The sequence below is a fragment of the Tenrec ecaudatus genome, chromosome 13 (genome assembly GCF_050624435.1).
Source record: "Tenrec ecaudatus isolate mTenEca1 chromosome 13, mTenEca1.hap1, whole genome shotgun sequence".
Classification (NCBI taxonomy): Eukaryota; Metazoa; Chordata; class Mammalia; order Afrosoricida; family Tenrecidae; genus Tenrec; species Tenrec ecaudatus.
In genome coordinates, this window is record NC_134542.1 from 35098989 (window position 1) to 35111953 (window position 12965).

A 12965-nucleotide genomic window follows, 5' to 3' on the forward strand; every position below is an offset into this window, starting at 1 on the left:
CTAGACCCCTCTGAAAAGGGATCTCCAGTGGCCGACAAATGGGCCTTGGGTCTCCACTCTGCACTTCCCCCTTCATTCACTATGGTAAGATTTTTTTTTCTGATGATGCTTTATACCTGATCCCTTCGACACCTCGTGATCGCACAGGCTGGTGTGCTTCTTCCATGTGGGCTTTGCTGCTTCTAAGCTAGATGGCCACTTGTTTATCTTCACGCCTTTAAGACCCCAGATGCTATATCTTTTGATAGCCGGGCACCATCAGCTTTCTTCACCACATTTGCTTGTTCACCCACTTTGGCTTCGGCGGTTGTGTCGGGAAGGTGAGCATCACATAATGCCAATTTAATAGAAGAAAGTATTCATGCATTGAGGGAGTGCTCAAGTAGAGGCCCAAGGTCCTTCTGCCACCTTAATACTAAACCTATAAATATAGGCACATAGATCTATTTCCCCATCCTCATATATATATTTGCATGTACATATCTTTGTCTAGACCTCTATAAATGCCCTTTGCCTCCTAGCTCTTTCCTCTATTCCCCTTAACTTTCCTCCTGTCCCATTACCATGCTCCATCCCCACCTGGGTTTCAGCTATACCTCTTCTTTACCTTACCCTTGATCATTCCCTACCAGGCCTGCCACACCCTCCTCAATTTGGATTCCTTGTTGAGAACAAAAAGTCTTAAAGTGCTTTCCATTTTCCGTGGATTCAGGATCAGAACACATTCAAATAAGACTACGAGTATCCCAAAGGGTAATATTTTGCTGCCAGATGAACCCTCCGGAGTGAAGCCTTGTTCTTAGTGGGGTATGCCAGGGCACAGGAGAGATGAGAGTCCATTAATACATCTTGAGAGGGGAAGGCCATGCTTCTGCTTTCTTCAATGGCAGTGTCAAAATGATGTGACATCTGGGGATTCCAGTCGCCATTTTCACTGTCTTCATTGATTTCACCCTAATAATTGCAGCCCTCTTGTTGTCAAGCCTGTCCCAACTCATAGGACGGAGTAGCACTGCCCCTTAGGGTTTCCGGTCTTTACTCTCAAAGAGGGTCTGTTGAGTGTGAACCACGCACCTTTCCATTAGAAGCCAACCAATTTCATCGTTTCACTGCCAGGGTGCCTTAAGTACGACATAGATTACCTTGTTTCCAATTAAATGTAGTCATGAGAGGCATGATTCAGGTTTCCACATATCTAATGCTTATGCTTCCCATCTGGAAAGCCATTAGACCACTCAGCCTGTAATTTCAACGCTTTCAGAAAAAGAACGTGTTATGGCATATGATCAATGCTTCATAACTATACTGGCTCCTATTGAACAGATATGCTCATTCAAATATCCAGTCACGATCCTCCTTAACCTTTAGCAGTGTTGGAAAAATAACATCAGAGGAATATCATCTTAATGAACTTAGATAAGCAGGTAAAGAAAGGTTTGAATAAATTCATTTGTTACAACTGCAGGAGTAGCTGATATGATATCTTTTTTCTACTCTCCCTGGATGCTCCTATCATCAAATCCAATGTTCATCCAGGAGTATCAGTTTTATAATATTTTTTAATAGAAAATGCCTGCTCTGCGAATTTGGGTGTCAAATCTGCTTGATCAGTTCACCTGCCATAACCACAAAACCAACTTCACTCCGATTCCAATCCATAACAACTTGGTAGGGCAGAGCAGCACTTTCCCTTTGGGTTTTTGAGACTTTAATTCTTGATGGGAGCCGAAAACCTAACTTCCGAGCTTCCCAGGCATCCGTAAGAATCCACCTATTTCTGTTGCGTAGCTACTATACCTTCCTCGCCTATCATTTTCTCTCTCTGGGACAAGGATTTCCTCTCTGTTTTCACTCATTTTCAGTTCAGCAAAATGATCTACTAACAAACGCAATCAAGTAGTGTTATCTTCATGCCTCCAAAAGCTTCCAGGGACTTCCTATCGCTCTTAAAATAAAACATGACTCCTGACCCTGTCTTCCCAAGATGGACCTAGTTCATGCTCATTGCCAACACTGTCTCATGATAGTCATCTAGTACACTGCAGTCACGCATTCCCTCTCTCTAGCTCAAACAGGAGAAGCTCATTCCCAGTGCATTGAACTTGCTGTTTATGTTCTTGGAAATTTCTTCTCTCCGATCTTCATAAGGTTGCTTCTACCTAATCACTCAAGAGCAATTACACGTCTCAGTGACCACTAATCATCCACCCCAAAGTATAACACCCCACCCGCAAGTCATTTTCTATTATATTACCTTGAGATAAAGTATTATCATTGTCTAAAATGAGGTGACTAATTTGCTTGTTTGTTTGTTATATTGTCACTACAATGTAGCCATTAAAAATCAAGGAGTTTATGGTCTATTTACTGATATATCCATTGTGCTACAAGAGTACCTGGTTTAAAGCAAGTCTCAATAAATATTTGTCAGATAGATGGATGTACCGATGACTGTGTAAGTCTTTGTAAAATTTTAAGTCAGGAAAGGTGAAATGTAGAACATAAAATATAAGAAACAAAAGGGACTTTTAGAATTAATCAATCTAAGTCCATATTTTATATTTATCAAGTTAAAACGGAGCCAGAAAAATGAGTTACCCAACTCAAGATTAAGATGATCTTAGGTCAGTTAGACCATGATGCTTTTTTTTCTGGAAACAAATTCATGCAGATATTCAATCATTCATAAAACACAACTTCCAGAGTGGGAGGTCAGATTCTTGAAAGAAGTTTCTTTGTGATTTTGAAAGTAAAGGTTCTTTGCCTAAAATGTACACCAACTTCATCAGGGCTTACTTGGAAAGTTGTTTATTCTCTTGACTCCTCTAAGGCTGTTGCTGGGGGACAGGTTTAAACCTGAAGGCGATTCAATTCAAAAACAAACTCACTGTCATTGAGTCAATGTTGACTCATAGAGACCCCCTGTGGGTTTACAAGACTACAATTGTTTACAAGAGTACAAAGCTCAGTTCTTCTCCCTCATGGTGGCTGGTGGTTTTGAACTGCCAATCATGCAGCTCACAGGCCAACACGTAACTACCACACCACCAGGGGTCCTTCGGTTGGCTATTTAGGTTCTCCAAAGGATCATAGTATTAAATTTGGTCAATATTTAGCCAATAGAGGACCACTTGGACCAGATGTTTCATGACCATAGCATATTAGTAATGCATTATATAGATGGCAGCTTTATCTTTTATTAGGGGCTCTTAAAGCTCTTTTTTTTCCTAATCATTTTATTGGGGGCTCGTAAAATTCTTATCTAAATCCATACATCCATCCATTGTGTCACTCACATTTGTACATCTGTTGCCATCATCATTCTCAAAACATTTGCTTTCTACTTGAGCCCTTGGTATCAGCTCCCCTTCCCCTCCCACCCCCCTCGTGAATTCTTGATAAATTACATATTATTGTTATTTCCATATCTTAAACCATCCACTGTCTCCCTTCACCCACATTTTTGCTGTTCATTCCCCCAGGGAGTGTAAAGGGGGGAAGAAGGTTATACATCGATCATTGGGAGTGGTTCCCCTTTCTCCCCCTTTCTCCCCTTCCCCACCTTCCCCCTACCCTCATGGAATCGCTACTCCCATTGCTGCTCCTAAGGGGTTTATATGTCCTGGATTCCATGTGTTGAGAGACTTATCTGTAGCAGTGTACATGCTCTGGTCTAGCCGGAATTGTAAGGTAGAACTGGAGTCATGATAGTGGGGGATAGGATACATTAAAGAACTAGAGGAATGTTGTGTGTTTCGTCGTTGCTATGCTGCACTTTGGCTGGCTCGTGCCTTCCTCATGACCCTTCTGTGAAGGGATGTCCAATTGTCTACAGATGAATTTTGGGTCTCCACTCAGGCTTCCTCATTAACATTGATATGATTGTTTGTTTGGGGCCTTCTGATGCTAGATACCTGATCCTGTTGATAGGACACCTTGGGATCACACAGACCAGTGACAGCTACATCTTAAGGCCTTTGAAACAATATTTTTTGAAACAATATTAAAAACACAAATAGAACATGTTCTTTGTGAATTCTGGTGAAGTGTCTTAAAATATGATTATTAAGAAACGGTGTTTGGCTTTTTAACCCACTCTTGTTGACTCCTCAGGCATTTCTAGATTATGTTCACCCTACAGAGCAGGTAGAAGCCCTGGCAGTGCAAGAGTTAGCTCTTGTTTGCAATGTGCAAGGGAGTGCTTGAAGCCCACCGAGCAGCGGAACAGAGAAAGAACAAGCCGTCCAAGCTGGTTTGATTATGTCACGTGGCACGAGTGTGAGTCACCACTTACTCATGGACACCCAGCACCAGCACCAGAGAACGGGTCCTACATCTCGGTCATCATGCCGACTGCCATCTCTGATAGGGTGCGTTCTCGGATGCTCAAAACTATGAACTGGTTGTTCTAACACTCTGTTGGTATCAATAAAGGCCATGTTTCAAAAGATAAAAGCAGAATATTTACCTTAGATGATGTCTCTAGGTTTTCAAAATTTCCTAAAGGAGACGAGCATTTGAAGGTACTGTTTGAGGACTGTTAAGAAAAACTGCATAAAAGGTCATTCCCCCTGAGAATGGCACGGTGGTTCAGAGGAATTTCTCGGCAGACTGATTATGGTCATATCTATCTTCTTTCATTTCTCTGGGACGAGATGACCTGGCTAGGACTCATCCTGCTGCAACTCTTTGCGAGATGCTGTACTGGGGACAGTTGAAATCTTCTGCAGAAAAGATTAAGAAAACTCACACTGTTCTCCTGAACTCAAGTCTTCTAACCGCAAACCTCTACAAAAGTCCCGGAGTGATAGGAAGATAAAATCTCCTGAGTTTGCAAGTATTGAAAAGTGCTTACTACACACATTTTCAGTATTAAAGTAATGATATGCTTTGGCTTTAGTGAAGGACACAAGCATAACGAAAGAGGCAAAGTTCTAAAGATTGCAATGTGTGTAGAGTAGATGTTAGCTCACAACTGATCTTTTACTAAAAAGTTCTGGTGTTTGTCTAAGATCCTCATACTGCTTTTTTTTTTTCTATAACTTTTGGAGTCCTGATCAGTAGATTTTTATACCTGCATCTTGCCTATACAAAGGTAGTCAAAAAGAATTGCTACGAGAGTTCCAATTCCTACGCATGGGAACATGTCCCTTGATCCTTGGATGGCTACAGATGAAGACTCACAGTAATAGCCCTGCCTCCGACTCTTTCAGATGGTTCACAAAAATCAAAGAGCAATCAAAACTGGCTTCGGAGGGGAGCTGCTGGGCCAGAGAGAAAGGTCAGCTCAGAAGTTTGTGGTAATCGCTTTCTTGGGACTCCAGGCACAGGATGGCCATGGAACTTATTACAAAGACGGCTGAAGAAAATTAAGATTTGAATTGATGACAGAAAGGCCAGGAAGTTGGTGCCAAGGATTCCCCACCATCCTGACAATGCACCTGCTTATTCCATGGCTGCTCTACGGGAATTTCCCGGGAAATCTTGCTCGACTCAACATAAAGCCCTGATGTTACCCCTTTAGCTAAATCCACTGTCATCGAATCGATGCCAATTCCTAGCAGCCCAATCGGACACTGCGTTTCCAAGACTGTAACTGGGTACGAGAATAAAAGTCCTGTCTTTTCCTGTTGGCGTGATGCTGACACTGATTCCAAACTGCCTGACTGCCTTGCGGATTGGATCGCAGCCCAAAGCCTAACCAACCACTAGGCAACCAGAGATGCTCCCTCCCCAAACCCTAAGGATGTCAAAAACTATCTGTTTAACATAATGTGACCTCAAGAGCACAGAATCCTTCAAAAACAAATGTTAAAGGTGGAGAGAGGGAAGCACCATGGTCAGAAGTCTATAAGCCTGGTGGAGGACATGTGGACAAACAAGGGGTGTACATATTTATAGTCTTGTTTAATAGAGGTGTCTAGGGTTTTGTGCTAACATTGTTTGCAGCATTCATCAAAGCACCATAATCTAAAGAAGTGATTGGGATGAGCAGGAGGAAGGAGGTAAAATAAACACAATCCTATACAAATCATGAATATTTTTCAGGAGAAAAACACTAAAAACATGTGAGGAAGAACAGGAAAGAGAAGCCAAAAGGTCAAAAGAGTACACATTTGCATGTATGTGTGGGTTTTCTTTTATTTGCCAGGAAATTCCATAGAGGGGATAAAACAACTCCCAATTTTCTAAGGGAGTGTGGCAAATGAGAAGCACAATATTTTTTTCCACAGTAAAAAGCTGGTTTTCTTTGTATAAATAGGAAAATTCCAGAGGTATTATAAAATGTTGCAATACCCACAGTCATTCATTTTCAAAGAAGTTACAAGTTATTCCATTGCAAAATCGCAGGCACTTTAGGGAGCCCAACTCTCTCCCCCAGACTGAGAAACTAAAAGAACAGGCATTGAGAAATGTTTTTAAAATTTTTTTATGAGAGTGACCTCCAATGACATAACACATCTGAGAAACATCCTAATAATTGTGTTATATATTTTTCTGTGTTTTTGGTATATGAAATCTAGGATGATGAACTTATAGGGCCAGCAAGTTGTGTGGGGAGGGGGTATAGTGGTGAGGGTGGGGGCGGTAAAAGGGAGATAATGTCAAGGAGTCCAGGAAGAAAAAGAATATTTTGAAACCGATTGTGGTAGCAATTGTGCAACTCTGCTTGATGTGATTGAACGATGGAATGATATGATATATATTAACTCCCAAGTAATAATATTTTTTAAAAGAAGGGATAAAATCAAATACAGGATTGTTATACTTAATGGAAGTGTCCTACATTTGCTTATTAAAAAAAAGGATTGACAGTTTGAACTGCAAAAACTCCAGCATGAGTCCTGGGAGGGAGACTGGAGATGAGGTCTCCAGTCTTGGAGAGGCTGAGAGATGCTCAGTAACTCAACTTCACCTTCCAAGTCTCAGAGAGAAGTAGGTTCCGGAGACGCCAAAGGGTCTGAGATGGAGGCATTGCCTGGGTTACAAAGCCAAATTCAAAGAGACATGAGGGGTCTCCTCCCAGCTTCCTTACAGAACCTGTCATGAGGCCACACACCTCACACCACCATTCTCCCTCTGGTACCTTCTCTACACAGTTTTCAGAGTCATCTTTCTAAACTTGGACTTTATCAAGGCTTTCCACAATACTCACTGGGTCAAGAAAACATGACCACGAATGGCAATGAGAGGTTCAACTTTCCCCCAGATCTTCTTTTACAATGAGAAGGAATTACAAAAGAGAGGGAAACCAAACTAGACGAGTGCTTGCCGTGGGTGACGCTGAAGCAGTTGCTGCTTAGCGACAAGAGTCTCTGCTGATCGTGGTGCAATCACTTGGAGGAGGACGTCAACAGGGGCTGTCCGTCACAAAGTTTAACCAATGGCACTGAATTACACACGTGGAAGTTGTGGAACTGGGGAGTGTTTGCTATGTGTGTTTTTGTCACAATTAAGGAAAAAATTACCTGAATCACAATGAGTACAAGGAAGAAGAAAATGTTCTAGAATTGACTGTGGTGGTAATTGCGTAACTCTTGTTGATATGATTGACTAGTGAATGGTAGGATATGTGGATGAATACTTAGTAGGTAATACCTACTTGGGAAGATTTAAAACATGGCACACACACGCGCACACACACACAAAAAAAAAACAACCCTGCAAGTTACTACGTAACTTCAGTTTGTCTCTTGCATTTTGAGCTTTCAACTGGCACTTGCTGGAAAATCGTCGTATTTTTAATCTGGTGATTGTTTTCATACTTATTAACACCATGTAGCCTCTGTGCCTTCTGAGGAAAGTGATGCTTTCTACTGACAAGAGTGAACATTGGATTTTTCTCTCTACTGTTTAAGATGAATGGCATTCTAGAATTGCACTGTGTTCACCTGCTGGACTAATTGTCTCCTAAAAATAATGCCAGTGCTTATTCAAGTCTCCAGTACGACATAGTCACATGAACAGTTTTGGCACATTGGAATGCTTTTACCAATAAAAGCAAACCCTTCATTGACTTGTCTACTGTCCTTGAAAGAAAAGCCAAAATCCTTCATTTTCAACTCATACAGTCTGCGTGGTCATGCCTCTGCTTCTTATTTCGGCCTCAGTCTGCACCACTCCAACCTTGTCCCTTACTGTGTTCAGGCACAGTGGACTTCTTTCAGCCCCTGGCCTCCCCACAGGCCTGTTGTCCCTGCTCTTCCTCTGGCATGGACAGTTATTCCCCACCCCCCACTTCCTGCTCTTTGTCCCATTGACTCCTATTGGTCCTTCAAATCTCAACTCAATCTGTTTCCCCGGAAAGTCTTGGAAGAGGCCCCTCCCCACTCATACACTCCCAGTTTGCATGGGTCCTTTGTTATATTCTTTCATAGAACTGAGATGTGTGCAGGCCTATCAATTCGTGGGGCTGTTTGATGTCTCTCTCCTAACCTTTTATTTAGGTTCCTGAGAGCAGGACCTGACCAAGTTTTGTTCATCATTGCGTGTACAGTAGCTAGCACAGTGCTTCCTATAAGAAAGGAACCTAGTGCCACATAACTTGATGGAATGAATGAGTGTATGAGTATCAATTCAGATATATTATTCATATGATGTTCATATGGCTAAAGGATTTCTGTAGGTTGTAGACAAAGCAGAGTCCTGTAAGTAACTTTAGTAGCCTCGAACTGCTGTCAGAACTTATTATAAGCAGACCCCTCATTCCTCCTTCCTTTGAAGAGCATGTTAGTCATCTTGAGCCATTGCAACATTCAATAATATCTAACCAATCAGCATTACATTTTTTGTTAACTTGGAAAGAATGGTAAAGTCTATTTCATTGTTCCACTATAAATTGTATTTCTAAGTGAAATTTACCCTCTAACCATCTTGCTTTTTTTATTTTAGTGGTCTAGAACTTCCCCACTTAATATTATTTCACTTTACTTTTCCAACCATAGAGCCTAGCTCAGAATTTAAAAGAAAATAAAAGCAATACAAAAATGTACAGAGTAAAAAGAAGCACATGATTTTAAATTATAGGTAGAATTATATAATTGTTCATATAGAATCTGATATATACTAACATCTACTTCCATTAGGGGGAAAAATAGAGACTCTATAATAAGTTCTGTTTAATGTCCACAGAACTGGGAAATATTTTTACATCATCCTCTACTCCTTCGCCTTTTAGGAAAACCTGATAGTTCACATCAAGAAAGTCTCTATGACTGCCTGGGAGTTGCAACAACAGTAAGATTGAAATAAAAATCTTTCTTTTCAAAGCCCTCTCATTTGTTTGTTTTTTTTTATCTCCTGTAGGAAACAAAAAAACAAAACAAAAAACCACAGCCCGAATGCCAAGATTATCTCATTTCCATTCTGTTGACACAAGTCATCTTGCCTTTCATGTTTCTCGGAGAGCAGAAACCCCTCTTACACTTCAGCCCTAACAAGTGACTCCAAGGAAGCATTTAATCATTTAATGGTCTGATGAAAGACTTTTTTCCATCTTAAAAGGTAATATCAAAGTCAGTCAAGCAAACACGGGGCCATAGAGAGCTACCAAGATGACACGGTACCCTTAGCCGTGTATGTGGGATTTTCCTCGTCGTTCAAACTTTCAGGAACATCCTCGTCTCTACTTCATCTTGAGGAGCCTGGCTGGTGCCGGGGCTGGAAAGACTGGCGAGCTGTTCCCATGAAGATTTACTGCTGAGGAAACCCTCTGGGCAGAGCTACCTGTCTTCGAGGGGCCCTAAACGTCAGAATAGACTCAAGAGCAATGGCGTTTATTTGGTGCTTAATTCTTCTACCTTGCATTTTTGTCAATCAGCACCTTAATTATAACAATAAGACATATTCAATAGGGCACTTACCATTTAGAACTTCAATGAGGAAGCAGAAGAAAAGGGAATACCAGGCGTCTGTCTTCATGCTTGCCAGCACCAGGCTCAGTCTCCGCCTTCGGTGTTCAAGGCTGACAGTGAATACCCGCTCGTGGTTGTTTTCTATTTTCTGGAAAGGAAGTGGGTTTGGTGGAGGTTGGTGTTATGTCACGCTTACCATCCCCTCAAGGCGGTGTGTCTTATTTGCAGCTTGGAAGTCTTATGGGATAGTTTGACTTTGTCCTATAAGATTGCTGGGAGCTGGAATTGACTCGGGGCAACAGGCTATGGCTTGGCTGTGAATTGTTGATGATTTGAAAGACAGAGAAAAAATGTCTCTTTGTTCTATTCTAAGAAAACAAATTAAAGAAACAATAGCTGTTCTTTTTAGAACCACCCTACATCTTTAAATCAATAATCATTGGGAATAACAGGATTTAAAAATGCCAACAGAATGAACAATATGTTTATTTGGACACATTTCTATGGTATTCTCTGCAGAGAAGAGAAAATTTTAGAGTAAGATAAAAAATAAAATCATTAGTTTAATTGAAATGAAGAAATCTGGAAGACAAGCCATATAGGATTCTGAGACAGAAAACTTGCATGACATTAAATATAGAGGATCACTTTCAAAATCAATTTTAAAACAAGTAAAGCCTACAGCCTCACATGAAAATAAGGAAGCTGTAAAGTCCACCAATAGTCTCTCTATCCCTGTAAGGGAGCTGGGCTAGAGAACTTCAACAGTAATAGTAATCTTATTGTATTTTTAGAAGTTTAAATGTTTTCTATGACATGATACATCCTAATTATTGCAAATTGTGTATAAAGTTAAATGTAACATAATTTATAGTATATTTCAATATCTATAAAAAATAAATTCACTGTCAATGAGTTGGTGTTGACTCACAGTGGCTCTATAGCACACGGTAGAATTTCCCCTGTGGGATTCCAAGACTGTAACTCTTTATGGGAGTAGAAAGCCCCATCTTTCTCCCACTGAGTGACTGGTGGTTTTGAACTGTTGAGCTTGCAGTCAGCAGCCCAAAGAATAACCACTACACCACCAAGGCTCCTTCAATAGCTATACAATGTCATAAATATAGAAAATATATTGAGTCTACATTGTTTTACATGTATTAATTATATAATATATTTAGATCATTTTAAACATTTATTAGCTCCTTTAATCCTGTTAAGCCCATGAGGCGGGGACTACCATTGTCTCCATTTAGGAGTTGAAGAAAACTGAGGCACAGAGTGGTCAAGGGTTGGGCTCAAGGTCATCTAGGGGCAGTTCTAGGATTTGACAAATCAGGCTCCGGAGTTGTCACTTTGAAACCAAGCAAGTGGATTCACTCCTGTGAAGGCCCGGTAATTCTGCTATCCGGGCATCTAAATCAGCTTCCAGGATTTGGGATCCAGCCTGGACTTCCAGGCTGTGATGGGACAGGCCCAGCTCAGTTTGCAGAGAGGGCCCGATTTCAAGCATTCAGAGGAAAGGCTGAAAGCAAAGTGTGTTAGTCTGAGTAGACTAGAGAAGCAAATTCATTGAGACACTCATATGTGTATAAGAAAGCTCTATATTCGAGAGCAGTTGAACACTGAGAAAACATGCAAATCCGTAAGTGTGCTATTAACCCAAATGTCCGATACCAATCTATAGAGTCCTCTTCAGACTCACGAAGCACATGCAATGATCACAAGTCAGTCAGTGGGTGCAGTCATGTGGATCCAGTGGGGTTGTAAGTATCTCAGCACTGGAAGGGGTCTCCATGTGGCTGCTCCGGCTCAGGGCACTAGCTAAGTTCCATGTTTCTTGTTAGTAGAGTCTCTCAGGGAGTGACCAGAGAGAGAGTGCCTCATACCTCCAAGGAGGAAATACAGGAATTCCCAGAACCCTCAGGGGAAGGCCATGCCCACACAGAGGCCGCATTGGCTGTAACCTGATTGACAGACTAGACTCCACCCTTTCACTCTTTATTCCTCTCAAGTCCCAAATTGACACCAGATTATGGAACTACCACACAAAGTTTGGACAGTACAACCAAGGTGTCCATCCAAAATATGCGGGTCCTGAAGCAGAACCTGGAACAGAGTTTGGAGCAAGAGAGCAGCAAGCAGAGAGACGTGCCCAGTGCCAGGGTTTCTGAAGGGCAAGTTAGAGCTTGATCCCAAGGAGTCTTCCCCTGGACACCTTTTTTTAGGCCCCCTGGGATTCAATGTTGGATGCAAAAAAGTCTACTTGATGGTTGAGTTGCATGACCAGTAAAGACAGCTCCCCAACTGCTGGAAGCCCACTACCCTGATTTCCTTCCATTCCCCTTGCATTTCCTTCTATTCCGCTCTGCCCCTTGACAGCATCAATGCTGTACCGAGTCCCTCTTTAGCACACAGATGGGCAACAGTGAAGCATTCGTTTCCCTTCACCTAAAGGCTGTCACATATTTTAAAACTCAGCTGCAGTGAAACAGAGCAAAACACAGGACAGGAACCTAATTAACATTCATCAAATACAAACTACGTCCCAGGCCCTGTGCTCACATTTAGTTCCCTCAAAAACACTATGAGATAAACCCAAGTATTACTCCCATTTCGTGGGAAATGAGAGAAGTTACATAACTTTCCCAGAGTTGCCCAACTGAGAAGTTGCCAAGCAAGGGGGCAACCAAGGCAATGAAACGTGGAAGTCCATGCTCTAAATTCTCAAGAAATACCCTCACACTCATCACCATTTATCTGGCCATAAGTTACTTGTAGCATCTTCATTGGACTTCATGATTTCCAAAAGGAATGTCCTAGATGAAATTCCAAATATTAAAAAAAGAAAGAAAGAAAGAAAAAGATTTTGTAATGGAATTTAGGTCAGGTGTCTACCATACATACTCGAGTATAAGCCAACCCGAATATCAGCCGAGGCACCTAATTTTGCCACAAAAACTGCATTCAAAATGTGCTGGAAAACTCGGCTTATACTCGCGTATCTACGGTACATCAGACCTCATTGAGCTAACCGGTTGCACGTGTCTGCTTTTATTTGATAGCATTCTTGTTTGCTTTCTTCCAACCACTGTGCTTCTCTTGAGGACA

The 12965-nt window shown here is 41.5% G+C and overlaps 1 protein-coding gene across 1 annotated transcript in view; it reads right to left on the bottom strand.

Moving 5' to 3' along the window:
* The window catches only part of ICOS (inducible T cell costimulator), a 63566-nt gene extending 53645 nt beyond the window's left edge, over window positions 1–9921 (bottom strand). Inside the window, exon 1 of the mRNA XM_075529067.1 lies at window positions 9864–9921. Coding sequence (XP_075385182.1) covers window positions 9864–9921 — 58 coding nt within the window. The remainder of the gene's footprint in view (window positions 1–9863) is intronic.
* Window positions 9922–12965: the final 3044 nt, after the last annotated feature.